The 27,963-nt window shown below is 42.1% G+C and overlaps 1 protein-coding gene across 2 annotated transcripts; it reads right to left on the bottom strand.

Annotated features, from left to right (window-relative positions):
- Nucleotides 1-102: 102 nt before the first annotated feature.
- On the bottom strand, nucleotides 103-27,317 carry oxsr1b (oxidative stress responsive kinase 1b). 2 transcript variants are annotated; one of them, XM_079576152.1, is made up of 19 exons: nucleotides 26,747-27,317; nucleotides 20,863-20,975; nucleotides 15,977-16,085; nucleotides 12,070-12,211; nucleotides 6,817-6,872; nucleotides 6,595-6,704; nucleotides 6,260-6,361; nucleotides 6,028-6,161; nucleotides 5,901-5,949; nucleotides 5,485-5,550; nucleotides 5,277-5,399; nucleotides 5,016-5,093; nucleotides 3,998-4,033; nucleotides 3,769-3,924; nucleotides 3,091-3,146; nucleotides 2,959-3,011; nucleotides 2,688-2,756; nucleotides 2,487-2,551; nucleotides 103-1,752 (listed from the first exon to the last, which is right to left on the bottom strand). In XM_079576152.1, the coding sequence occupies exons 1-19, from the start codon at nucleotides 26,814-26,816 to the stop codon at nucleotides 1,678-1,680; spliced, it is 1,662 nt and encodes a 553-aa protein (XP_079432278.1). In that variant the 5' UTR covers nucleotides 26,817-27,317; the 3' UTR covers nucleotides 103-1,677. The 2 variants fall into 2 exon arrangements, with proteins under 2 accessions (XP_079432278.1, XP_079432279.1); XM_079576153.1 differs by lacking the exon at nucleotides 5,016-5,093 and having other exon boundaries at nucleotides 26,747-27,314.
- Nucleotides 27,318-27,963: the final 646 nt, after the last annotated feature.

The raw sequence follows: 27,963 nt of genomic DNA, 5'->3' as shown, positions 1-27,963 counted from the left end.
TTGTCTGAGACAGAATTATAACTTTTGTGTTAAATATTTGACTTTTTTTCCTCCCAATGGGGACAATGTTTTATCACAAATCAAAACACAAAAAATGCTGAATGATATGGTCATTCTTTATTGATTTTAAAGTAATCCGAGAAACATGCTTTGAACTCCAGAGCGATCAAAACACAATCAATGAAAGAATGAAAAACAAACTGAAGATATCTTACAGCCTCGATGATGAATTATTGCATTACCTAACAACAAAGTCTTCTGCCGGTCATGTTCAGTTGCTACACTTTTGTCAAACTAAAAAGCTGCTGCAGTTGAAACGAATTGAGAAGTTTAACAATAACTCTGCTAAAACCCAAGACTCGCTTTACACACACGAATGCACGCACACACGTATGACGGTCACTCTGCCCACACACCAGGAGAATGGCACTGAATACTGCACTGACTAGCCTCGTCCAAAGACACTGAGAAAAATACACTTGGTCATGTTTGTTTTAAGGCGAGCATAACATTTTTACATCCTAGACGTCTCTCTGCATTTGCCCTTTTTTTTTTTTAACATATGGCATCGGGAGGAGGGGCTCTTGAGAGTAAAAGGTGCTGGCATTTTACATCATGGGAGCACGTTAAAAAGATGCCCATTGATTTGTGTGCAAACGGCGAGATGCACATTCATTGAAGTGTGTCAAATATGCAACAACTAAATAAAAAATAAATGCAACGTGTGCCTTTCCCATACAATCACTAAATATAATAAAATCTTTGTTATAGTTGCTTAAAATCAGTGTAAAAGGAGCTTCAGATGCAAGTTTGTTGTCATTGAGAACTATTGTGGACACATTTTCAAAAATTTCAATAGACCACGTGAGTGATCTGAATTAAAAGGAGTTTGCCCACCTCCTATATAAGCTGCAGCTCCAGTCTGTTTTTTTTTAAAGGCAAAACTAAATAAATTAAATGAATAAAAAGGTTTGATATTTGCAGTGTGGTCACTTCGCTCACACAACCCACAAAATGAGACATCTTACGGCAGGAAAGAAAAAAGGCCAAGAGTGAAACACCAAAGTATAAAAACAAATCAAAGCCAGGTGTCCATATTTACAGACCAGCGGTTAAACTACTCACTGTTTCACATAAACAAAATGCACTTAAGTTCTTTTCAAGAGAAACTAATGCTGAATGAATCTCGACTCTAACCCACTGACGACACACACACACGCACGCGCACACACACGGCTTCAGCTACTGGCAAAAACTTCACTGAAACCCGCTCACGTTTCAGACGACACAAAGCTCGTATGGCAAACAGCGTGCGTTCAGTAGTTCTGTTGGATGTAAGGCATTGTTACTCTTCTCATGTTCAAAGATTGTGCAAATTCATCACATATTAGACAAGAAAGTACATTTTTAAGGGAAACCACTGAATGTGGATGGCGGAGAGAGTTGCATCCTTCTACGTTTTCACTGTAAACTTTTGGAGAGACTCTGTACGATGTTTGTTGATGCTGGAGCTGCTCAATGTCAATGTAGCGCTGGAATCCTATGGGCGACAAACGGTCTTTTCTTTGGCAGTAGTGGTTTCTTTACAGCCATCAAAAGAAAAAAAAAAGCATTTCAATTTTTTTTTTCATATTTTCACATTTTTGTGAAGGTACTGTCCCAAGTAAAATAATGTAATTAAGTAATTTTCAGCTGAGCAAAGCCCATCAGTTTGATGTCATCCGGGAAATCAGATTCTTCGACCCCTGACGCCTAATGAGAGAGAGAGAGAGAGAGAGAGAGAGAGAAAAAAAAATCCATTAAAGCAGTACTAAGTAACTTTAAGTGCCACTGCAGGTGTCATAGCATTACTCATACTCAGTTAATTGTCTGTGAGAATAAACAGAAAAGACAAAGGGAGAGAATTACACAAAGGAGATATTATTTTTCACTCAAACTTGACTGTAAATACTGTTTAAGGGCGCTAGCCTGCAGTTAGCTTGGCCCTTTAGCCTGTTAGCTTCATCTTCGTGATTCCATTAGTGTGTATTGGTGACTCCGACCCGGTGGCAGCGAAGTTGCAATTGTGGTTTTCTGACCAGAGACACCACTTAACACTTGTATTACCCCCAGAGGGACTACGGAAAGGATTTATTAAAGGTAAACAAGTTACTAAGTACTGCTTTAAAGTGATATTCCGGGGATTCTGATTAGTTGCTGAAATCATCAAAGGGAGGAAATTAGAATTACTTAGAATTACAATTATTTAGAATTACTTATGTTGCATCAAATTGGATGCCAATCTATTAAATTCATAAAACATTTAAACTTACAGACTATCACTTTAAGCTCATTTCTAAAGGATAGTTTGGCCTGTAGGCTTGACAGGAGCAGCTAAGGGTGAAGAGTGAGCGATGTGCCATAAGCAGCAGCCTTAACCACTATCTATTAGCTGCACCTGAACATCGTTTCATTCATATTTTGAATTTTAATACATCCAAACTTACCAGTCTAAAAGTGACATTCTTATCAAGTGGAGGCTCATCCACTATTTTCTGCAAGTTTGCGGCAACTGAGAGAAACAGCAACAATGTTTAGTTACTTTTGTTAATACTTCAAAGACAGAAAAGGGGTCAGTTTATGTATGACAAAACACACTATTACAAATACAAATATGTAATGCTCCAAAAATACGGGGCACGACTAACCTATAACTAAGTCCCTCCCGTCCACGAGGCCTGCAGACACCAGCTCCTGCGACACTCCGTCTGCTGTGTCTGTGAAGGGACAAACACTTGAGCTATGGGTGACAGGCATTTTCAAAATGGGACTATTTTCAAGGAAAGTCCGTGACCCTGCAACATAAACTGTTACTAACTGCCCATAGTTGCTTAGCGTGCACCAAAACAAAACCCAGGGGTATTCATCAAACTGACATGACAAGCATTGACCATTTTGTAAAGAAAGAGTTCGACTAACCTCTTCCTGGCATAAACTCAAAGCGGATATCGTTCAGCTCCTTCTTTGAATTTCTAATGACAAGAAACAAGAAAACGAGGATTTAAAATGTAAAAGATGTTGAGTTTTGCATCGATTTGATTGCAACTTTACCTTAACCTTAACACCAAACTAATGGAGGCGTTGACATCGACGGGGGCGGCAGGAGCCTGTCAAGTGATCAAAGGATAAACAAATATTAAATACTGTGGCTACAAAATGAATCACAATCGAATCGAATGTATTGAATTGCTACGATTGCAGTTATTCGGGTAATGCAACTCCGGTCTGCATTGGTTCTTTTTATGTATAAAACTGCTAATCTTGTATTCAGGCCTCTACAAACATGTTCTGAAATGCGTGCGATTATTGTATCATATATTCGTTAAGCAGTTTTTCACTCTTCTCTCAAATATTGCTGAAATAATGAACTCGGAACTGAATCTACTCTCAATCGCGTGTCAAAGAATTTATTTATACTTTCCTTTGAACTCTCACAAACAAACGTCTCAATCCGGTTGTGGAGATCTGCTTGAAAATAAAGTCTCTGTACTCTTCTCATTTATGAATGGGCTCCACTACTGTATATATGTTGTTGTGTGGCTGCTTCTATGGGTTTCTCTGGGGTTGCTCTAGTCACAGGACAAATAAAGTTAAACCTGAGACAATCTGAGACTACACACCCCAAATGTGTTTCTATCGTGAAGCAGAGCAGTGTGTGGGGTAAAAGTGTGAAGTTGGAAACATCTCCCCTTCTCTCATTACACGGAGCATGAGCAGTGTGGAGCAGACCTGTGTGGGGACAGCAGCAGGAGGAGAGGCGGGCGTCTGGGCAGCAGCGGGGGCGCTGGGCGGGGGGCTGAGCGGTGCACCCGGCTGATGGGCCTGAGGTAGTTGAGCCGGAGGGGGCTGGAGATGACTACTTAAAGGGTCGGGAGTCTGGAAAATCTGACGCAACACATCTCAAATGAGCAAGAACAAAGACAGAGGAGAAATGACTGGTACTATTTTTGACACGCACCTCTGAATTCTCAGGGCTATCCTTCACGCGAGGTGACTGTGGAATGAACGGGAGCCATTAGCAAAGATTTAATCACATTTTTGGAAAAAAGGGATTGACAACACACAGTTTTTTTGGATGCAAAGAACACACAGAAAACACACGGATTTTGGCGGGGGGAGCATACTCGTTTACTGTCTCACAGGGATTACTTAACGCCTACATGAGCACCCTCCTTTCCAGTTTGAAGCCCAGATAAAAGGAGCAGATTGGTAAGAGGGTGCAACTGACATAAAACTATGCCCAGTGCAAATATGAAGTACATTGCATACTAAAATTGACAACCTAACATGACAAAGCCTATTTTGAGTGCGCTAAAGGTGTGTCGTGTGATTGGTGGAAAATGATTGGATTCTATCTTAGCATTGAGGTGTAAACGAGGGAATGGATTTTTTATTAATTAAATTTGAATAAGCCGAGAGGAAGAAAGAAAAAGAATAAAAACAGATATAATTAGCAAGAAAAAAGTCAAAAGCATGAAGGATTATTTATCGGCACAACTTAAAGGAGACAGACTGACACAATCGTCGCGCCAGTTCGTCACAAAAGGGCAAAGCAGATTCAAGAATCAGAGATTTTTTTTTTCCATTGATAGCATTAGTAATTATAAGAAAGTCTTTCATGGTTGATAAGTAACTTGCTCTGGATTATTTCACACCAATTTGGTCAGTAATGTATTGATTTTGAATAAAAGGGGGGGAAAAAATGCACATGGCTTCCAGGAAGTCGTCTCCCCTTTTTGAGAGGGGATTTTGGATTTCTAATGATCGCTGTCACAGATGGGGACCGTTTCAAGATTCAAAATCATTTGTCTTCAATCGTGATGTTTTACAAATCACTCGAAGGTGATGCAAGGTACGTCTACAGAATTATGATTTATATTGTCACCTTACATATTGCCTAATTGAGACCAAGAATGACGGGGAGAGCCCTTCCTTGTTAGGGGATGCCATGTGCATTGTGCAGACATTTGAACAACCCTGGACGTAGGCAGCTCGAGTGGGAGGCAGAAGCGCACTTGTCGCTTGGTGGCGCTAACAGGCTTCACCTGCTGCTCCTTTGGTCAATGGACAGAACATAGACACAGAGAGACTGAGTGGAGAGACAATGGACAGACATGCCACTACACAATATAACAACAACACTGAATTAAAGACAGGACTATGACGTGGTACTGGGAGGTTAATACCATCTATGGATAATCTACAGAGTCAGATATATAACACGGGCAGTTTCTCACCCTCAGAGCAGCAACCGCGGCTTTGCCTTCTTCGCTTTCTTCGTCGAGCTCGTCGTCACTCCACTCCCATTCACCGTCCTCCGTTTTATGAAGTCGGCCACTCGAGCCTGGCACTCGCCGCACCTGGAAAACACAAAACGTAATCCCTGTTATTCTCCCGTTTTAGTGGATTTGAACTATTTTGGAAATATAAATGTACGGCGTTTACCCTTTTCGACCTCTCCGTTATTGTGGGTGCCTTTTGTAGTAATCTCTCATGTAAAAATTCGTGAGTCTGTAAAATAGAAGATGAAAAAGTCAATCATTTTCCAAAAGATAAAATAACCCTGCCTTTACAAGAGAGTACAAGCAGACAAAGATGTGTGTGTTGCTGCCCTCTGCTGCAAGCATGAAGCACTAACCAGGGTCCTGTCGGAGGTTGTATTTCTCAGTGAGATATGCTGAGTGAGCACTGAGCTGCAGGTTGCCCAAGGCTAGTGCTAAACTGCTCACCCTGCCATTATTAGAAACAGCTCTGGCTGGTAAAAACAGCACTACTGCAGTGTTTAGTCGAGTGACCACTCCGTGTTGGGTGATCAACAGCGAGTAGCCATTTGTCTGGGAGAAGGGGCTCAACTAACCTACCTTTGCTTTCTGGAAGAATTTATGCTTCAATAACTCTGACGATGTTGGCCTGAATGAGAGAAGCGATAAAAGTGAATAACGGCAACATCAAAATGAAACACAGACTGAGGCATAGCATCAAACAGACCTTTTCTCTGGGTCTTTTTGTAGACACATGGAGATCATTTTCCTGAAGGTTTTCCCGTATTTCTTTACCATCTCTTTGTCGGTGATTCCAGTCTCCAAATACGGAGGGTCGTTCTGCAGCGTCAGCATCAAGACCTACAACCGGATTTCAATCAGCTCGACTTTTCCCCAGGAGTGCATGTGTTTGTCCAGTTTATATACAGTATAAGGCCATGTGGGAGGCCTCTGCTCACCTTCATTGGAGGGTATTTGTGATAAGGTGCAGCTCCTGTGGCCAGTTCGATGGCCGTGATGCCAAAGCTCCAGATATCAGCTTTAAAATCATAGCCCTTCACCTGGAGAAACACACATTACTCTCAGTATACGGAGAACACAATGTTACAAAGTTCACAAAATATAGAGTATTGTTTGTAGATTATTGCCTGGGTATAATTGAGGTGATAAGGCAACCAAGCAGGTAATAGTTATTCATTTGGCTAAATAACTTGACCAATCCTCGTATGAAAAGGTGTCTATTATCTGTAGCAAGTGTAACATTCCCATTGTGTTTGCTTCAAAGAACACTGACCTGCTCCATGACTTCCGGCGCCATCCAACATGGCGTCCCCACAAACGTCTTACGCGTTTTATTTCTAGTCATGTCACCACCTGCGGCTAGAAACGCACTGACTCCGAAGTCTGCAAAGAAAGACCAGGAGGAGGCAGTGAGAAATGCACACTTGGGACATTTTTAGGAAGCACGTCTGACTGGATTATAAATGAAGTACATGACATCATGAGACATAAATACCTGCTATTTGCACTGATCCATCATCTCCGAGAAGAATATTCCCAGCCTTCAGGTCTCTAGAAAATATAGTACACAAATGTTATTTTATTTGACCTTTACTTAAAGGAACTATACGGAGTTTAAAATGTTAAAATTAAGTATCTTCCTCCCCCAACATGTTCAAGCCATGTCCTAATGTGTAGAATGAGCCAAGACCTATTCACCACAACTGCCTCTAAAATCCTGCACTGTCACTCAAAAAGATGTTACTTTGGGTCCAAAGTAACAATTGTCACCTGAGGTGGCAATAGTGAGCATAAAATTACCAATTTGCATCTAGTCACTGAGATTAGGAATATATTTTTCAGTGAAGTCCTGAAACTAGATGGGAACCTATTGTAGATATTTTTAGTAGTGGGAAAACTGGAGTACCCAGAGACATTGGGAGAACATGCAAACTCCACAAAGGCCTCGTCCAGGTGAGAATCGAACACTGGACCTTCTTGCGATGAAGCACAAGCGCAAACCCCTGCGCCACCAAGCTGCCAAAACGGTACAAATTAAGCTTTCATGTAAATAAACAAACTCTTTAGGATGTTATAAATGCACAGCTAATTGATTAGTTCCTCTCACAGGCAAGGTCTCAGTCCTGCACAGTTTGACTCTCAAAGCGAATACTGCCACCTCAGTATCGACACAGTTGTCATAGCAACCGCCTAGACGTCGAAAAGGTCAGACAAAGGGTGAATAAACTGACGTGAGGATGATAGCAGTGTCATTAGGTCGTCTGGCTGGAACTGGCTTCTGAAAGAGGCACCAACAGTGACAGAATCTCAATGAACACTATCGCCCCTGTGCCAAACACTCCACTCACAAGACATTTGGCTTTCTGCAGCTCTAACCGCAGATAAACGGAGCAGATCAAGTCGTATGCACTTTCCCCATTTGACCAGAAGGGGGCATTGTTGTAAAAGCTTGCAGCCATAACTGTCCAGACAGATTATTCTAGCAACCAAATTAGTCTGAATGAATGTAAAAATAGCTTGTGTTTGGAGATGAGATATGACACACCTTCAACAAAACATCCCATTTACAGCCGAGGTCTGTTTACTGCATAAACAGTGAACATTGAACACTGCATAATATTTGCATATTCAAACTGCATTTGCTGACATGTCTGATCAATGAGCTCGATTGTTACCTGTGATTAACTCCTTAAAGCAAAAACACAATCTGACATCAAACCAAGCCAGTTCGCATATGCCATACTTCAAATTGAAACTATTGTGAATGCAATGAGTGCCTGCACAATAAGAAAAGCACAATACCAATCATGTCATACTGTGACAAGTGTCAGGCGTGTCAGTGAGCTACAGGAGGAGGTATGTGGCTAATGCCATTCTTTGAAGGGATGGTAATAACTTCATACCAAAGGTCTGACCGGGAAACACTAAATCACTGTAGCAAACGGAGGACCAGTCTGCTGTATGCTAAAGCTTTTATGTGTTTTAGTGTTGAAAACTAGTATCAGAATACAGTGGTGCGAGGGTGAAAGGTGACTTGACAGGTGCCGTTAGCAGTTTTAAAACAGGAGAGCCCCAAGACAAAATGTCAGGAGTGTCCCACTGTCAGTTTACAGTCGCTCTATTGTAACTGCAGGTCATGGTAGTGCCAACTGCCCAACTAGAGCCAAAAAAGGGTGATTTACAAGTTCACAAATGTAAACAAAATACTGTTTGAGTTAAGAATTCAGTGTGAGTTCATTTATATAAAAAGATCAAATATGTAATCCAGAGAGGCTCCTGCTCAGCTCCTCCAGCTGCTGAAGATGTGGTTCACTGCAGCGGATGGCAAAGCTCTGAGAAAAGGCTGCAGACAGTCATTAACATTCGCTGGAGAGCAGAAAGAGGAAGGAGGAGGAGGTGGTGACACAATGCACCAGCCAGGTTCAAAGAAAAACTGTAGCAGCAGCGAACACTTACTCAGATTCAACTTCTGCAGTAAAAAGTCATCTTGCCTCAAATCAGTGAATAGTCTTAACAACAGTCAAAGGACATAGATATTAAACAAAACAACCCCAAAGAGTGGAGCAAGAGTGTGATGGTGACTGTGATTGACATTATTTATGGCCAACTGAAATAGTGGCGAAGAGGGTGCGGGGGGGTCAGGTGGGACCTTCCTGGTATGAAAATGTCAGGGAGATTTATCCCTCTGCTCTCGCGGCTCCTCTGGGTCACTTCCAATGACATCACATTCTGGTGCCAGAACAGCCACTACACACAAGGCTGTATGTAGCGCTAATTTGGAGAGATCGTCATATGTACAGCCCCCATCAAAAGTTTGGAAATGCTTTTTTAATGTATTGGTTTTCTTTTATTTCTCTCCCTTTGTCTTTTCTGTTAGTGTAGTATTTACTCTCACAGACAATTAATGAGTAAAAAAATGCAACATGCTACGACACCTGCAGTGGTGCTTATGGCCTCTAGGGGCATGAGTTACTTCGTACTGCTTTAAAGTAAAAAAAAAGTTGAAAATAGCTTATGTAGCCTTTTGTTTTCATTTCTGCTTTGCACACTTTTGACATTTTCTCAATGGGCTTCATGATATAGTCACTAGGAATTGTTTTCACTTGTTGATGCCTGTCTGTTGATGACCATTCCAGATAGCTGCCTTATGAAGATCATTGACAAAATTCCAATTTTTAAAATGTTTAAATAAAATACAAAAACATTGCTTCCTACATAATCCCATGTGTTCATTCACAGTTTAATGTCTTCACTGAGAGTCATTCAATGTTAATAGTGTTAAAAAATAACAAGAAATGCAAATACAAAAAAGCGATTCCATACTTTTGGTGGGTCCTGTATGTGATTATGGAGTTTCCCCGCTCACTCCTTCTATTGATCTGTCTCCATCATGTTGTGAGTGAGTGACAGGCAGATTGAGCCAATCACAGTGAAATGTGTCCTCTTGGAAGAAGCAGATTGGCCTAGTTACCTCAACATAGAGATTCTAGCGACACATCATGGATTGAGATGAATTTAAAATAGTAACCAAATCATGATGAACTTTTAGCCATGAACGCTCTCCCTTAGTTATATGAGAAACACATTCCCATTAACTATGGTGGTGCAGTGGTTAGCATGCTTTACAGCAAGAAGGTCCTGGTTTCGATAACCCAGGGAAAACTGTGGAGCCACATTCATAACTAAACACCACCGTGTGGAGTGAATCAAGTACAAATCCCTCTATGTGAAGCGCTTTGGGCGACTTGTGTCATGTGAAAAGCGCTGAACAAATAAGCTTCCATTCCGAAGCAGCTCTCAAACAGCAGGTTACAGAGCAAATTCTTTTATTGTCATTTCTATATCTTTATTTGCAGCTCTCAAAGGGAGTCGTTAGCCTCTGCAATTACTCGACTGCACAAGGAATGATTTGCCACGCACTGCTCCCTGGGATACAACAATAAAATGTCACATCGTAAAAAAAAAGTATTGCAGTAGTCTAGAAACTAGATAGGATTTTGTGTCTGCAGAAAATAACAACTTTACGTGCACAGAGCGTCTCACCTGAGTCTCAAATTAGAGCACAAGTGACACAGCTAAAAGGGGCGACTCCTCAGGCTGATGTGAAAGAGTAGGGGGGGGCACTTTACCCTCTGGTGGTAAATGTCTCCGGTTAAACCAACGGCCCGGGACGCACAGACTCTAATTGCTTCTCGGTTGTCCTTCTCTGGATGGAGCAAATCATGTGACGGTTCTCTCCCTTTAGCCTTTTTTCCGCTTGATTCTCTCCAACACCGCTGTCCTGAGGCTCCTGCTCATATGACCCGGCTTACACGGGGAGAACATGCACAGTCGCATGGTCGCGTCCACACCAATGGGCCGAGATCAAGGGCTTCTCCACTCTCAGCATGTTTCAATAGTGAATTACAGCTGAAATGAGGGTGTATCAGCTGAATGAACTCTGAACTTTGATCATCTCTATATTAAAAGTATGATAGCATGCTGTATTTAGCCTTTTTAAAATGCTATGGACTTTTTAACCTTGGTATTTTGATCATTCAGTGTTCACTGCCAGGACAGAGGCAGTTAAATGGCCTGCACCGTCTTTTGTCTGCAGGACCTATCGCGCACATCTGACTGTCTCTGTGCAGAGTGTTGCATCCATCGTGTGTTTGTGCGCACACCTGTTTGTCTCTGCACCTTCCTTCTTTCTTTCTCCTCTGTGACCGGCTCCAGAGAACACTACAGGCAACTAACTCTCTGTTTGGGGCATCTGAACTTATATTTGTTTTACGTTTTGCCTGATGAAAGAACATTCATGCACGATGCCTGTGCAGGCAAGTCCCTCTTCCTCTTCTTCCTCATCTTTCTCATTGAACACAGGCCGTTTTTTGTCAACTGCATTAATAAAACAGCAGAGCAAGTACTGTTTTAAAATACCATTTAATCGCAGTGGCCTCAGCGCGGTGCCTCTCGGAGCAATTGATGGCTCAAGCACAATGCGGCGACACTGGCAGAGGAGTGAGGACGCAGTGCAAGATAGTGATAATGAGGTCTCTGACATTATTACCACCAGGAAAAGCACCGCTTTTAAAATGCACTATATGAGAGTGAAGAGAAAACAGGACTAAATATATAAAATTAAGCTCATATGAAACAAAGCAACTAAACCCTTTCAGAGGGAAAACTGTTGTGCATAAAAGGTTAAAAGCTCCTAAAAGGTCACTTAGCATAACACAAGCTCTTAAAGGCACCTCTATCTTCATGGTATTTAACTCCGAAGTCTCTGTATCTATGCGTTCCTCAGTCATGTTGCTAGTCTGTATCAGGGTAAAAGCAGGAAAAGGCAACAATGAGTGCAAGATGCCGGAGTCGTCAGAGGTCGGAGCAAAGCCTTCTGTGGTGACAGAGTGGGTTCATTGTAACGGCTGGAGTAGAGCGACTTAGCCTGGACCTGAACTAGCTTAAAGGGGAGCTTTCAGGATCACATTTCCTGTGGCACGTCAAATCTGCCATTGACACATTCCTCTAATACATATTGAGCAGGACCCGTTACGGATTATCGGCGAGCATTAGTCCACTTATGAGGCTTGGTTTAATTCCACAAATGCCTCTGGAGTGGACTTTAGAGGCTACAAGGTGTTTTGGATAGCCAACAACTAAAATGTACTTTCAAAACGTCAGCTTGTATAAACTAGTACAATGGAGAAGGTGCAGATCCACATGATGATCCACTACTCTAGTTTGAGGAAAGTTTTCTCATCGTTACCTATGGATCTGTCCGTTCTTGTGCAGGTACTCCAGCCCCTCCAGCACGTCCTTCAACACTGTGGCTATGCTGGCCTCATCCAGGACACCCGTCTTGTGCTCCCCCCGTGAGATGATATGCTTGATCACATCCAGCACCGAGCCTGAAAATCAAAAAACAAGAACAATGAGAAAAATACAATCCATTTCTAAAGCAGTATTTATTATCATCTGGCTTGATCATTAGAAGGTTTGGCTCCATTTTCTTGGCCCTTTGTTCTTGCTTCTGGCCCCGACTGATAAAACAAGTCCCTGCTTCTCTGAGAAAGTCACCTCAGGCCAGACGGCATCCTTTTCTTCTCAAAAGTGAATCTTATTTATGAAAACAAATACTTCCTGGGGCATTGGCAGACATTCACTCAGATCATTTGTGTTTAATCTTATACAGTTTGGACAAATTAGATTGCAGATGCTCCAAGAACCCTGTAGCTCGACCCGAGACTGACATTTGATGGGAAAATGGATATGACAGTAGTCTCATAACCATAAATATTAGTACTGACCTTTAAATCTGACCAAGGCAAAACAACAACACTCGCATGGGGAGAATAATCACCAATCCCCACTCCATTGGCTTTATGTTTGTTTGTCAGTGTTCTTGCTATGGGCATGTTTTGCAAACCCGCTCACACTGATTCAATTTGAGGATTATAAAATTTTGTCTTCGAGGAAAGCAATACAAAAGTACAAAGCCACCTCATCTTTTATTGTACACATTTGTATCATGTCCAAGTATCAATCTCCAAATGAGCAATGGATTGTTATTGATAGATCAACACTGTGGGATTGATCAGCCCTCAGTGTGAGTTTGTCTTGGGCTGAGTTGACGTTGGAAACCTAAAAGAGTCTCTGAAAATGTGTATTTGCATTCTGTAAGAAAGAAACCTGGGCGCCGGCGGTGAATGAAGACAAAAAGATAAAGAGGCAATTGCCAGACGAGCAGTGTTGTGCTGTCTGCGCTTTTTCTCCTTTGACTTTTCCAAAACAAAGGCTGGAAGTGGCCGATTCATTAACCACCGCCTTTGTCCATAATGAATTTCTCCGACTGGAATGGATTGCCGTAGAAACCTGCGAGATATTCATCCACTCGAGGATGTCACGTTCGCTGACAGCCCACCTGAGGGAAGATATTGTAATTGCCGAGTGGGAAGACGAGTGCAAATAAAACGTGATAAAAGCAAAACGTGGCCCATATTCACTCGAAAGAAATGTTTATTAGTTCATATGTCAGTCTTCTCTCATATGTTAATGCTCCACGATGTATATTTCCCACCTCTGGACGGGGTCAATGGGTTTCTTTCCCAGTGACACAGCGCGTTCCGAAAAGGTGACTCAGCAGCAGCAGCAGTGAGGAATAGTGCCACTGATTCAGGGAACGGACAGGGTAATCTGCCTCAGCGTGTGCAGGAGTGAGATACTGCTAGTGAAGGTGGACGACGCTCTTCTTGGTTTTTTTCTTTGTCACGTACGTGCATCACTGTTAGTTGCCCGTTTGTGTGGATGACCGCAGTGAGGGCAAGAAGAGACACGCAGTGACAGGCGACAAGAGGGAAGGCGGAGGAATGGGAGAAGGTGTTGTCCTTAATGAAACTACAACCGCGGAGACAAGAACCGTTGATTTGAAAACGAACAAGGACTGTTGACAGCTCGATAGTTTGGCTGCGTTTGTGATTTCCCCCGACTTACCTAAATAGTCTTTGAGGAAAAAAGGTAGTTGTGTCATTCGCGGATTTGTCTTCTGCTATACGTCAGATAAACAGTTACTATAAACGGCCAGCAGTAAAGAAACTTAAAAAAGAGGAACTTGAAGATTTGCATGGGAGTGTGTGCTCTCACCTGTTGGCCCAGTTTAACTCAAGCCCTGGAGGGGTTCTTATAAATCACAAAGCATATATTAAGCTGAAGTATGTGCGTAGTAAAGCATGCAAAGAGTGGGAAAAGGGTCCAGTCATCATTTGCGTTTCATGCAGGATTAACCAAATCTCACAGGATTTGGGGCAAAAACTTTGAAGGTGTAAAAGTCAGCACTTCACTCCGGACCATCCTCGAAGCACCTTTCAGCCTCGTAGACATCTTACAGTGAAAGGGAGGGAGGGGGGGGGGCTGTCTGTGGGGAATGTCAGGAGCATAGAGTTGGAGGAAGAGAAAGTCTAAGCAATTCGTCAAAATTGTATTGCAATTGCAATCTAAGCTTTGTTTAAGCTCTGTCATGGGGCTTTTAAATCATCAGGTCTACAGCAGGTTCTGTGGCAGTGACATCATCTGGTTTGAAGTTTGGAACATGAGAGATTTTTGTGTTAAATGTTGCTGGTGTGAAAGGTGAAAGTCAGGATTTCATTTAAGCTGAGGTTTATTTAAAAAGGTCTAGATTGTCCTTTTTCCTGAATCACAATAACTCTATTTATTTAGTTATTTTTCCAACACGAGATCAGCGTCGACTTATACCCCTTGTCACTAAGCCTTATTACCGTAGATATCAAGTTTATTGCACATCTGACGCAGCCGAATTTATTGCTTTCATTGAGAAGTGTAACAGTTGTTCAGTAATTTCCTACCAGCTCAGTATGAATCTCATGGGAGACATTCCTGTTCTTGCTTTGGTATGACTCACGTACAGCACTGTCCCATTAGGGTAGTGCCATTCCCTGTTCAATGTGAGTTCACTCATTCACAGATTATACTCGGCTCTAATTAAACAGGTGTTCAAAGGCCACAGCCAGAACTGGAATTTCCTGAAAATCTTTGTGTCAACAGTTTACCTACGGCTGTGCAGGTTTGGCCTTGAGTTTACATGTGAGGTAAAAATCCACCCTCTGATATTTCATCTTTGAACTTTCTCACAATTTGTAAATGGAGATGCCATTTTCAGAAACAGGTGATCGCTGCTGGTTGTTGTTTAAGGGGCAAATTAGTGATATAGGTATGTAGTTCTTGGACAAACAGTTGTCGAACTAAACACACACAAGGACGGACTGAAGGGTTTGTTCCGCTCCATCAGCTCAGCAGACATGCAGAGTGGCCTTGCTGTGGATGTGCTGCTGTGCCCTATAAACCCAGACTCATTTGAGTCCCGTCTCCATGGCAAGCACCGCCAGGGCCATCATTTAATTACTGGCACAATAAAACTCAACATCTAAGGCCTCTGGTTAACAGGGATGAGGGGGATGCAAGAGTCCATGGTAAGTTCAGCGTTCCCCTGCTGTGAAACTGATCGTTTGCCACAGCGTGGCTTGGCGGGCACAGTGCCCCAGCCACAGCTGCAAGGCGCCTGCCGAGCAGCTCAGACTGGAGGGCATCAGGGGAGTGGGGCGTACCACCTGGGCACTAATCAGAACAGTGCCCTGTGTACACAAGGGGCTGGAGCGCGAGAGGGGGGTAACTGTGTCTCTGTTTGGATAATGAAGCATCCGAGATAATATGAGGTTTAGACGAGATTTGTCGACAACACATCTTTATTTCTCTGTGATATCGAATGTGTTTCATAGAGCTTTAAGTTCCATTATCATAACAGGAGAAAGTAGCAATAAATTGAATGGTCTGTTGGATATAGTGCCATGTATTTCTTACATGAATTGGACCGTTTCATGGCCGTTGTGACTGGGTAATTGCTGCACAGTAACATGGATGCCATGCCAGTGGCCTGTTATTACCTCGGCATGTTATTAACTGCTGCGCTGACTTTAACCCGGAAAGAGCAGCAGTAACACAGGACACAATGGGATCAGCGCTGTCACATTCCCCACAATCACAGCTTCAAGTAGCCCTGCCTCACACACAACTGCCCCCTTAATACCACCCATAACACAACAGGCTTCTTTAACTTAGAAATACACATTAGTTACTATCTGTGAAGATGAGTGAAACCTTACCACCACTGAGCAGCTTCATGACCAGCCACAGCTCGTCCTTGACCACAAATGAGGTGTAATAAGACACAATGTTGGGATGGTGGCACTGGCTCATGGCCTGGATCTCTTTCTGTGGAAGAAAACAAAGAATAAGAGCTAATCAGAGCTCCCAGTCTGACACACACTAACTTTTAAACATACGATAGTAAATAACCGACTGGACTGGGTGGGTTGAGATGAAGACATTTTGCTTCTTCTCACAGACAGAGCCTCTGAGAAGAGAGTGAGACGTTTTCAACTCAGACAAACCAGTCCAGGTACTTCAAAAAATCCCAGATAAAATGGAAATAAGAAGAGTGGAACAATAAGCCACACTTAAAAGGGTGAATAAAACTGAACTCACACAAACACACTGTGGGAAAAATAGACTGGGTCAAGAAAGTGTCTAATAAATCTGTAAAGCTTCCTCTTTGTGTGAATGAGTGAATATGTGAGCTGCCTGGAGAGCAGGGGAGCTGAGGTAATGCTGGCACACTGGTCTAATCCATCACTTCAGCACCAATCCCAGTCATCTGAGGACAAGACATGCTTGCTTGACTAAAGTAAGAAACCCCAAAGAGGAGGGAGTGAGCCAAACACTCACACAAGTGTTGCTTTTGTTGGTAAACCTGCAGCTAAACTGAATGAACCCACAGATCACATCTGATTAATGTGAGGTTTATTTAAAGTACCTCTTTACCCTCTCGGTTAATACAGAACACTAAACATTACTGTAAACATACATCTATTCATAAGAGTTTCGAAACTCACCCTCAAGAAAAATGAGTAAGCAGAAATCAATACAAAGTGTTTATTATACTTGATCTCTGGGAGTTCAGTTGTCAGTTCACACTGTCAAATCCGAAATCACAACTTCAGCTGTTCAGTAGTTGCAGGAAGCACATTAGCCATTTGCTTAGCAGTGAAATACTCCACACCAAATTGAGCCTTTGTTAACAACAACAAAAATCAATAAATAATGTTCAAGGATCACACAGTAAGCAATCAGGGTGTGATGCTTCACTCACACATTGTACATCAGCACGTCTCTGCAGCAGCACACTCAGCAGATTTAGGCCTACAGTGCGAGGGTTTGTCCAGAGACACAGCCACAGCAAGAGGTGGGTCACATCATGACACTATTAGACAGGAGTCATAATAAAGGAGACCCAGACAGTGAAATCTCACTGGACCAGTGCAGGTACAGTATGTTTGAGTGTACACAGTAGTGCAGATCTGCACTTTATGACACAAGAACCATCACAGCACAGTTACTGTCGTATAGCTCTTATAACGAATCAGCCTCATCATCTTGTGGCGTAGACGTGGCACCCTCTTATTAGTGGGCACAGAGACAACAATGAATGTCTCTAAGTGGCTTCAGAGAGACTCTTTGAGACAGATCACCTCGACCCTGTGGCCCAGGCGACCACACATCAGAACAACCACTTAATGGGCAATTTGTGGTTCACATTGTTACAAGAATGAGATCATTACAAATTAAGGCAATGACAAAACGTCATCAACTATATATTTATTCAACTTGTAATTTAATAAAACTGTAATTATAGCATCACCGCAAATCTAAATCCAACAATTACACTTACAAGAAGCATAAGCGAGTTGTGTATTGTGAAGCTGCATGCTACTCCAAAAAAAAAAAAAGGGGGGGAGGATCCACAAGAGCTCCCAGGAAATGGTTTGTGAAATCCATGTCTTGATCAGTGGCCATTTGAGGACCTTGACACTGAGTATAAAGTATAAATACTCTATTGTCACAAAGTGGTGCCACAGAAGGACAGAGAGGCCACTATAGAAACAATGTTACATCAGTCTGTGTTACTCAGAGCCTCATGCACTGTGACCCAATCTGTCGACGCAACACACAACTGAGGGGAACAGAAGCAGCTGCGGCATCGCAATCAATGGAAACTAAAGTTCCTAAAATCTAAAAACAGACCCACTTGAAGCACACGATATGTTTTACTGAAGTATTGTTGCCAGTCCTTTCCAGTAAGAGAAGTTCTATGCTTCACTTGTAAATGTTTTGGTCTACAAGGGAAGTTACAGTTGATTATAGGGAATAGTTCGCCTCGCAACTGTCTGCTACAAAAAAATCATGACAGAATAAAAACTACCATTCTTGCAGAGTAAAGACTTATTGTCATAGCCTTTATAATAACTAGCTTTCTTCATAAATAGTATTTTCACTTAATCTAACCTAAAACTACCAAACACCAAATATTGTTGGTTGACAAAAACTAAATATAACAAAAATACATGAAAACTAAACAAATTAAATTGAGTCTTAAAAGATCTACCCCACATTGTTCAAATTCTTTGGCAAACACATCAAGTCGGCTGCTTTGTTAATTTTGAACAACAACAAAAAAACATGAAAACGTTGTCAAAATGAACTTCCTTGTCATGATACTGGTCCTCTGAAAGTTTTATCAAGATCAAGAGCAGCCAACCAACGCGGACTAAAGATTAGCCATTTGAAAAATAAAAACAAAATAACAATTAGAATATAAAATGACCACTGGTAAACAACTCCTCTAATGAACTCCATGAAATCCATCCGCGATATTTAAAGTGAGTCGTTAACACTCGAAGTACTCAGAACCTCCTGCCTGTCAAACCACTGTGCCAGGAATAACGCGCGCGAACCACAGACACATGAATGATGAATGATGCCTGAGATCTGTCCAGTGCTGAAGTTTTTACAGAACTCATCCCCAACCTTGGAGTTCCTTTACAACGCGTGGGCCCACTTTTTTTTTTTTTTTTAACATGCGTTCTCCGCCTGGGTTCAATTTAATACTTCCTCGCCGCTCGTGTGGGCCCCCAGCAGGCTGTGGAATTACGGGGAAACCACAGGCAGGAAATCCGAGCTCGGGGAAAGCCATGTGACCGGACCCCTGAGCCAATCGTGTGTAGCTAGAATCTTTCCCTGGACAGAGTATAAGATTACACTATGGAGATGTATCGCGGTGCACACTTTTGCGCAGTCTTACCTTACAATGCCTTGACAATGCCAGATCTCATCTGATCACAGAAACTATAAACAGGTCAGGCCTAGGGCTGGGTACCATTAACAGATACCAGTGTGGGATCGGAAAAGGTACGAAAAGACAAAAGCGCGAGTCCTGGGACTGCATTAAAGGACGTTACTTGAGAAAGAAATAGTATCTAATGTATTAAATTAACGTTATTGTTCCGTTTATGGTTCTATATGACAAATACTTTAGTTATATCATTCAGGTATCGGTATCGAAAACCAGCTATCGTTAAAGTACTGGTATCACAAGAAAAATTAACCCATTAACCCAGAAACTCATCTAAAATGGAGCTTTTACCTTCGCCTTTGTGTCACATTCTTCCCACATTTTCATCGCTTTTTCTGTTGCGTTTTTGTCACGTTTTCGTCTATTTTTTTTGTTGCTATTTTGATTTTTTTTTCAAGAAGCTTTTAGATTTGAGTAAAGAAAACGTTCTCCGTTCAGGTGGGGGTTAAGAGGTAGTACCCAGCACTAGTCGGGCCCTAGCCTGTTCTATATAGCACGGCTCGACCGCACATGCCACGATCTACGTTACGTGCACGTATCGACTCTACCCCGCATACATTTCTGTTTCCACCACACACACCCGCAGTCGTTGTGGGTGGCGCCCGCACAGATGAGCACGCTGTACATATCGTCATTAAAGTTTTGTAAGCCACGATGAGAACAAATGTGGGCAAATGCTGTCTTCTATGGGACTTATGGAATCATTCAGAGGTGCAAAGGCTGAGAAAACAGAAAAAATAAATAAATAAATAACACAAGCCTCGAAGGTAAGCAACTTGCAAATGTTATGCTAACACCAGCATGAGTTGCAAAACAGTGGCTCAATGCTAATATCGGGCAAAATCCCCTTTTAGAACAGCGGTATGATGTTGTGAAATACTAAATCCGCATGACCAGCGTGTCAATGGTGAGGCCAGCAGTCTGTTCACGTCACATCAGACACGGGCAAGCACGCTTTGGCAACAACCAGAGGTCGGCCCCAAAACTTATACCTGGTCAGACCATTTTGGCACTGGCCTTTGTTATGGAAAAGCTTGCCAAACCGTCGTTGTGTTCTTGGACATGGATTGCTACCGCGCTTTATGTCTCTGAGCGGTGTTGAACAAAAAAAAACATCCTTCCCCTTCCCTGCAGTAACAGGTATGTGACGGCAACTTGCCTGCAACTCAAATTCTTAATGTATTAATGGAAAATCATCTTGAAAACCAAACCATTTCACTCACTTTGAACCATACAGTACAACACAGGACAAACATTAATAAAAATAATGTGATGGCAATTACCTAAAGTGCCACTAAACATTTGCCATTTGAAGTTTGCCGTCGTTGTGGGTCGGCCGGGCAGTGGGATTTTAGGTACATTTATACCAAATAAAAGAAAGATTTTGTTGTACACATTAGTTTGTTGTACACACAGCCACATCGCAGCAACAAAACAATGCCCTCCCTGGAGAGATTTATTACATTCTTTCCCCTCTTGAGGTGAACTGTACTGTAAACCTTGCGTCACGCCGTAAAATGATGTGCGGAACAAAATTGCATTGTGGGTATCAGGATACAATACGGCCTTTAAACGATGTCCCAGTGGTGGTCTTAATAGTTTCCTGGCAGTAAGTGGACACTCTTTGGAAGAACAAACAGGATAGTGTTTGAAGTGACGAGGATGATTGGAGGAGGGCAGGGAAACAGCGCTAATGAAAAACAGAGGTAAGACTAGCTTTAACCAGGGACTGAACCGGCCTTTGATCGCACTAAAGGCAACAATCAGCTTAGTTAGTTAGTACCTACGGGTGTGCCTTACCAGGAGTTCATCCATGCTAGTTTGGCACTTCTCCAGGTTGATTCGTTTTATGGCCACTTTCTCTTTCCGGGGTGTGCAGTAGGCGGCCTGGACCACCGCCGTGGCCCCACTACCTGAAACAAATGGGAAAAACACATTCAAATATCTTTTTTTTTTTTTTTTTTTTTTTACTATTACGTTGTATAAGACAAATCAGAAACAACAACACAGAAAGAACCAATTGGTGCAATAAGCGTTTGTCTATCATAGGGAAGGTTTTTAAAGCAGAACTCTGTAACTCATGCTCCTAGAGGCCATAAGTGCCACTGCAGGTGTCGTAGCATGTTGTGTTTTTTTACCCATTGATTGTCCGTGAGAGTAAATACTACGCTGACAGAAAAGACAAAGGAGAGAGGGATATTGTTCCATCCAATTACACAATGGAGATATATTTTTTCACTCAAACTTGGCTGTAAATACAGTTTACGTGGTGCTAGCCCGCAGCTAGCTTAGCCCTTTAGCCTGTTAGCTTCTTCTTCGTGATTTCATTAGTGTGTATTGGTGGCTCTGACCCGAAGGCAGGAAAGTTGCAATTGTGGTTTTCTAGCCAGAAACACCAGGGGGAGCTGAAAGACCCCCCCAATCATCCCATTAACACTTGTATTACCCCAAGAGGTAAACATTTTTGAGTAAAACAGAACTTTCGTGCATTTTAAAGTTACCATCCGTTCACCTGGGTGATATTATTGTAGCCTCTTGCCATATATTGCATCAACTAATATTGCAGAAACAATCATGTGACGGCACACTGTGCAGCCATATCCAGTTCAGATGACTACTTTTTGATCAACCTTTTCTATGATAGAACATTCCTGAATGAATAATAGCTTACTCTGTATTATCCTATTCACAATCAGGGCTACATTAAAAGACATTTCCTGTTTTTTCGATCATACTATTGTATGTAAAGAAAGAATGACTGCTCATGAGGCTTATATTTTCTCTGGACCTTGTTTTACCTCTGGCGTGACTAATCAGCCAATGAGAATGATGGAAAAGTTGAGCCGTTTCCCCAGTGTCCACTCTCTGAACTTATCGGATAGCCTTTCCAGCAACACAGTGAGCGGCACAAATCTCAGCGAGTTTATCCTCGCCTGAACACTATTTGACGTACAAGCAAACAAAAGATTACAATCTGATTAAATCTTTAATACAGCACTGGGCTAATCTTCATTTTCAATATTGTGCGACATGCCGAGTCCGAGCTTGTAAAAACCGCCCCAGGAGAGGTCTGCCTGTTATTCCTTCATAGTGTGAGATCATTTCACTGCCTGACCACACACACACACACCAGAGCACTGCTACATCATGCTACTGCTTTTAGTGACCAGCAAACAGATCCAATGTGTTGCAAGCTTTTCCTAACCACTCATGCCCTGATCGTAGCTTTGCCAAAATATTAACAAAAGTGCTCATTGTTGGGAGTATTTTTTTGTGATGTGCAGGACTATATGAAGTGGCTCCTGAAAGCAGTCGCACATTATTACAACTGGGCTTCTGATTTTAATTAAAAATGAAGCTTTCCCAAAGGACGCGACCAGGGCATATTTAACTGTTCTTAATCAGGGTAGTTATAATGACTCAAGGCAATGAGAACAGAGGCATGAAGTTATAAATACAAGAGAAAGTTGGGGATTAGCTGTTCTCACTGATAAATCACAAAACTGCCATTTCCTTGTAATTTCCTTGACAGTTAAAACAACAACAAAAATGCCACCCGACAATAACCAGATCTTTGAAAGCGTTGGAGGCTGTGGTTCTTCTCTTTTTCTAAAACTATTTGGAGTTTGCAGGAGGCTTATCGCCTAAATAATTAGAGACGGTCAATTTCCTTATTGCGATCTACTTCCAAGAGTGATTATTTGCAGCCTCTTGTCAAATGGTTTCGCTGAGCGCCAGGAGGACCACCAGTCCCCACTTTCCAAGAATACCACCCCCACCCCAACCCTCCCTTTGTAAATAATCCTTCAGCCACTGCCACCACCACCTCCAATCTCACACAGAGCAGGCCGCACCTCTGGGAGCCGGGAGCCCATGCACAGCCCAGTGTAAATTGTTCTGTGCAAACAAACACACGGCTGGAGAGCATGAGTGCACAGGGACAGAAAGGGGAGAAAGACTGTGTTGGGTTTGCAGTAAGTTGAGGCCAAAGATCACATGGAGCCAGTAGTTAACCTAAGCCTGATGCACTGTCCTCAGCTACAGCTTGTGGTTTTGTATTTTACTTCAGATTATATCAAATGTTGGTAAGTAATACTAGTCTATTGGGTAACTATTTTTATCTGAGTACACCCCATTACAACCGATGTATCAATGTTATGACTGTATGCTATGTGACTGCACAACTTCTGTCACTTAAAAGTCACACACTGCACTTGTGACATGAGCTCACAAGCTCACAAGTTCACCACTGAACCCCCTGCCCATGTGCACGGCGGAAGTTGTCAAGAGCTTATTTATCAGCCGGGAGATAAATATGCAAGAAATGTTTCAAATCAAAGTACATTTTTGTTTATCTATCCAGCATATCTTTACTTCTCACAAGAGCTTTTCGAAACCTGCTGATGCCGTTACTGAATGTGTTAAAAGGCTTCATAATCAAACCTGCAAGCTCGGCTACGCTATCGCTACAAAGGCCAGAAGTATTCAGACACCACACTATTCTAGATTCCTTTCCTCAATCGCAGTTGTGCGGTTTTAGAGAAAGCATTTATAAAAGTTGACTTCTGTGGTAAATTCCATCCATCGCATTGATACAGACAGGTGCAGGTCTTATCAATAGAAACACAGTAATAAATCGAGGGGTGTGATGACTTTATGAACCCTCTTTTCAATAGAAAATCATCTATGTAGATGTTATGCGCTTAAATAATTTTCATTTGCTGTCAAAACAAATAATAACCAAGTAGACATGATTCTCATTTGGCTTCTGTTGTCATGCTGTTGCTACGCTGTGACATAACCTTTATCAGAGGCACAAAACTAGATTTAAGTTGTTTTCGGTGCAGAGCCAAATCCAATCAATATATTAGGTTAGTGTAAATCAGATCGAGCTGATCCAGCTGTGAACTGTGGTGAGGACTAGGTCATGAGGGTCATCGGAGTTTCATTGAAATAATAGGTGACATGAACAGCCTCCACTCCGTTTGCAGAGAGCGTGAAAGTGCTGGACCACTTGTGTGGGAGAAAACATTGACAAAACAATAGTGATCTTTAAAAGCAGCCAGTGTTGTCTGTAAGCATGTTTCCTCAAAACACGCAAAGCCTTTGACTGATGAGTGATCTGAAGTATCAATGAACAGTGGAATCAGACAATTTCTCTCAGGCGGTGAAATGTGCATTTACTGCTATTTCCCAAACAACTGTGGGCCTTAGACAGGGCTCAACAAGGCAGACAGAGCAACCACCATCTATCTTCATTCTACAGGCACTTAGATATGCATTTTAAGGACACAGACACAGAAAAGAACCCTCACACTGCCTCTTCGGTCCTGCCTCAAGGAGAAGACTTTGGAGTTTACTGACTGAAGGACAGCTTCATCCCACCAGACTGTCAGGAAGCTGAACTCTCCCCTTCCCTCACTCTCCTACCCCCTATTTTACAATATGTACAGTATGGGATATTGCTTTGTTGCGCTGTATTTAGCTATAAATGTTTAACTTTCAATATTACATATGGTAGAATTGACAATAAAGCTAATATCTTCAACATGCACAATTCTATACAGGCTGTGAAAGGTCACTCAAGAATGAGGCCTGCCCAAGTTCAGCCATAAAAAGTACATACAGACCACTCAATCATATCTTATCAGATTAGCTTGGCCATGAATTTGCCTCTTAACGGAGCAGGGCACTGTGAGAACGTCCTTCATCCTGGCCTACAGCCGTGACTGAGACAGGAGCTTTGACCCGCCATCAAAGGTCAATTCAAAGCCACATCACTCCACTTTTATTACCTTTGAATGGCATTCCTCAATGACATTCCACACATCATTGAAAGCCCAAAAGGAGAAATGTCACACAAGAATAGCAACTGCACTGAAAATCTCCCCAAAAACTCTTGTGTGAACGTAAAATATTATAGTATGGTTATTCGGAATCCAAAGTCACATTGTCTGCCCATACAGCGAGATCAAAATGTTTTCTGACCTCATCCTAATTTATTGTGTAGCAGTTCGATACAGAATCATAGCGGTGACAAGAATTCAGAAGCGCAGACCCATTCATAAAAGTTTTGAGCATATAACATTTACTATACTAAGAAGAATACATTTTTATATACTTTTGATTTTAAGTATGTGCAGTTTTTGTTTTGGTTCAATTTTTGGATGAGTTTGGATGAGACACAGAACAACACAGTAATTTTGTGAAGATTTTGTTGGTTACCCTCCAAATAATTATCAAAATTTTCCAAAAAGTTGTAAAAAAGAAAAGCATTCATCAGTCTACTCTCTATGCTGAAATTCAAGTCCTTTTGCACCGATGCAAAAAAGTAATGCATCTGTGAAAATTTAGAGAGAACATCATTCTCCTTGAATTTAGCGCAGCTGCACAAAATAATTTCCAAAACTATGACATTAAATTGTATTTCGGAAACTTTAATCCTATTCTTTCTGACAGTTAGTGAAATTGCCTGATCAGTTCTAAACTATGTTGACAATTTGACTCGCACAAGAAAATGCCACAGAACCGGTTCCTACACAAGAGGGGCTTTATCTCTGTGTACATGTGCCAAAGTGCAGGGTGTTATCTTGAGGGGGTGCCCTCAATTTGAATTTCCAAGCAACTGCGCGGAGCCAGATGGAGAAAAAAAGTTAAACGTTAAATGCAGGTCTTTGGAAAATATACAACAAGGTCAGTTTAGGGCTGGCAGAATGGTCCCTTTGTAAACACACGGATTCCCTGTAGAGGAAACATGTGGCATTTGTGTAAAATAAACCAGAGCCAAAACTTTCAACAGGACGATACTTTGCCTATGCATTTAAAACATGCCTTCTGATTCTTCTTATCTTTCCAACTCAGTGTAACCCAGTTATGTGACAGCAGGGACATCCAAACCTTTACAAGAGCTGTCATTGCTCCGATCAGTCAACTCAGTCAGACGTGAAGTCTTTCAGTGTGACACTGTTCAAACAGGTTAAATGCATGAGTCCTGAGTCACTGCACTGAAAAACACAGTGATCAATCCACCACAGCACCCAGTCATAGTCCTATATTAATGAGTTAAGCTAAACTTTAATTGAACTGCATAACAGACAGACAGCCTGCACATTTCGCAAAGGGCTCTGTTGCACTTGAATTTCCCTCAAGACATTTTTAAGGCTCCTATAAGTGGGCACGAGGTGATCAGTTGAAGAGCTGATTCATTTGGTTACAATAGTTTCGATTCTATTTAGAAGTAGGCAAAATGAAGGTCCCTTGAGGTGGCAAAAGTAAAACTCAACACAACAGGCAGTTTTGTCTCCAAGGAATGCACTGCACCAAAAACTTTATGTAGGAAAATCAGTTTAATAAACGCATATATTACATGCCCTGTTCAAGCCTGTCACTGTAACGCTACATCTTCGGCTTCTTTACATCTTCGGCGCATCCCCAGCGGTCGGTACGAATGGGTCTCAGGGACATTTTTAGACTCTTCGCTAAAGCACCGCCCGACCGGGATGTCAGGTTTTTTACAAACAATAAGGATGAGCGAGTTCAAACCAAAGACGTCCGTTTCAACATTACATGACAGGCATACCGAGGTTTAATACGGCAGCGTCGCAAGTAAAAGTGCGACCTAACAGAGAGTATTTATGCTGTCGAGTAACAAGTAGGTCGAGCTAACATGCTAGGGTTCACATACCAATCACCTCGTGCAGCTCATAATCATCTTTGTTGATGGACCAGGGTTGGGAGCTCAGGTCCTCCGACATGACTGGGAAATCCGGTAACACCCGACTATCTGCGAAATCCTTGTGAATCCAGAGACGCGGAGTAGAAACAGGCTAAAGTAATCCAGATAGTACCAACAAGGGCGACTCTTCCCCTTCTTTGCGAATCCTGCAGCACTCCTGTCATTCCCAAAGTTTGACACTAGCCTAGCAGCCCCGCCTACCGCATTCCGCCTGAGCAAATGTGGACCTTCCCGACAGACACACCGCGCTTTGCCGCTAGACTCTCTGTTGGATCATCCCCAATGCTCTGCAGAAATACAGATCGAGCCTGTTCAACTACTGCGTTACTTTAGGCAGGCTATTAGGCTTTTTTTTTTTAGCGAGACAGGTGAGTCGGCTTGCAGGGAAAACTGTGGCAAAACTCTCGAAACATTATCAGCTTTAAATGCTAATGCTTTGTATCCAATCACAAAATGCTCTATACGTAGATGCCCAATTTATTGTTGATAATTAACTCAATTTCGAAAAGCTTATGGTTCCGCCACACCTATAATGGCGACCTCATTTGGGACTCGTAAACCCAGAGATTGTCCTTTCAGGCACTAAAATGCCAGTTAAATACGCCTTATCTTCATGTTATGTTTTGCTGTCGTCAGAATAAATATATATATATACGTACTATGATTGTGTCTGACAAACGTTGATATTCACAAAGGAAGGAAATATTCACAAACGCAGGAGTATTTCCTGACTGGTCAAATTTAGGGATGCATTTAACCGAAACACATGTCTCTAAAATAAGGCGTTCCAGACTGCGCTTTGGGGCGTTCTGATTGGACACCTCTGCTTCCTCTGCGTCTCGATTGGGTCAGAAAGTATGTGGCAGCAGAAAGACATTCAGCAACCAAATGGGCAACCACGACCCTTGCTGGACAAGTAAGGAAGACACGTGTTCACATTGTAATGCTTAATATATATTTTAAAAAAAATGTTTATTTGAAGAGCTCAATTCAAAGTGCTTCACAATTGCATAAAATTATAAGACAGCAGATAAAATAAATTCATAAAACATCAACATAAAATTAATAACAGTAAAAAGCAGGACAGCAGACAAAATACTTTCAGTGGTCATATGCACAGGTAAAAAGAACAGTCAGAGTTGAGGTCCTCAGCTGCATGAAACTGA

The sequence above is a fragment of the Gobius niger genome, assembly GCF_951799975.1.
Source record: "Gobius niger genome assembly, chromosome: 18".
Taxonomy (NCBI): domain Eukaryota; kingdom Metazoa; phylum Chordata; class Actinopteri; order Gobiiformes; family Gobiidae; genus Gobius; species Gobius niger.
Note: the sequence above shows the minus strand (reverse complement) of the source record. Positions and strands in the feature narration are given on the sequence as shown.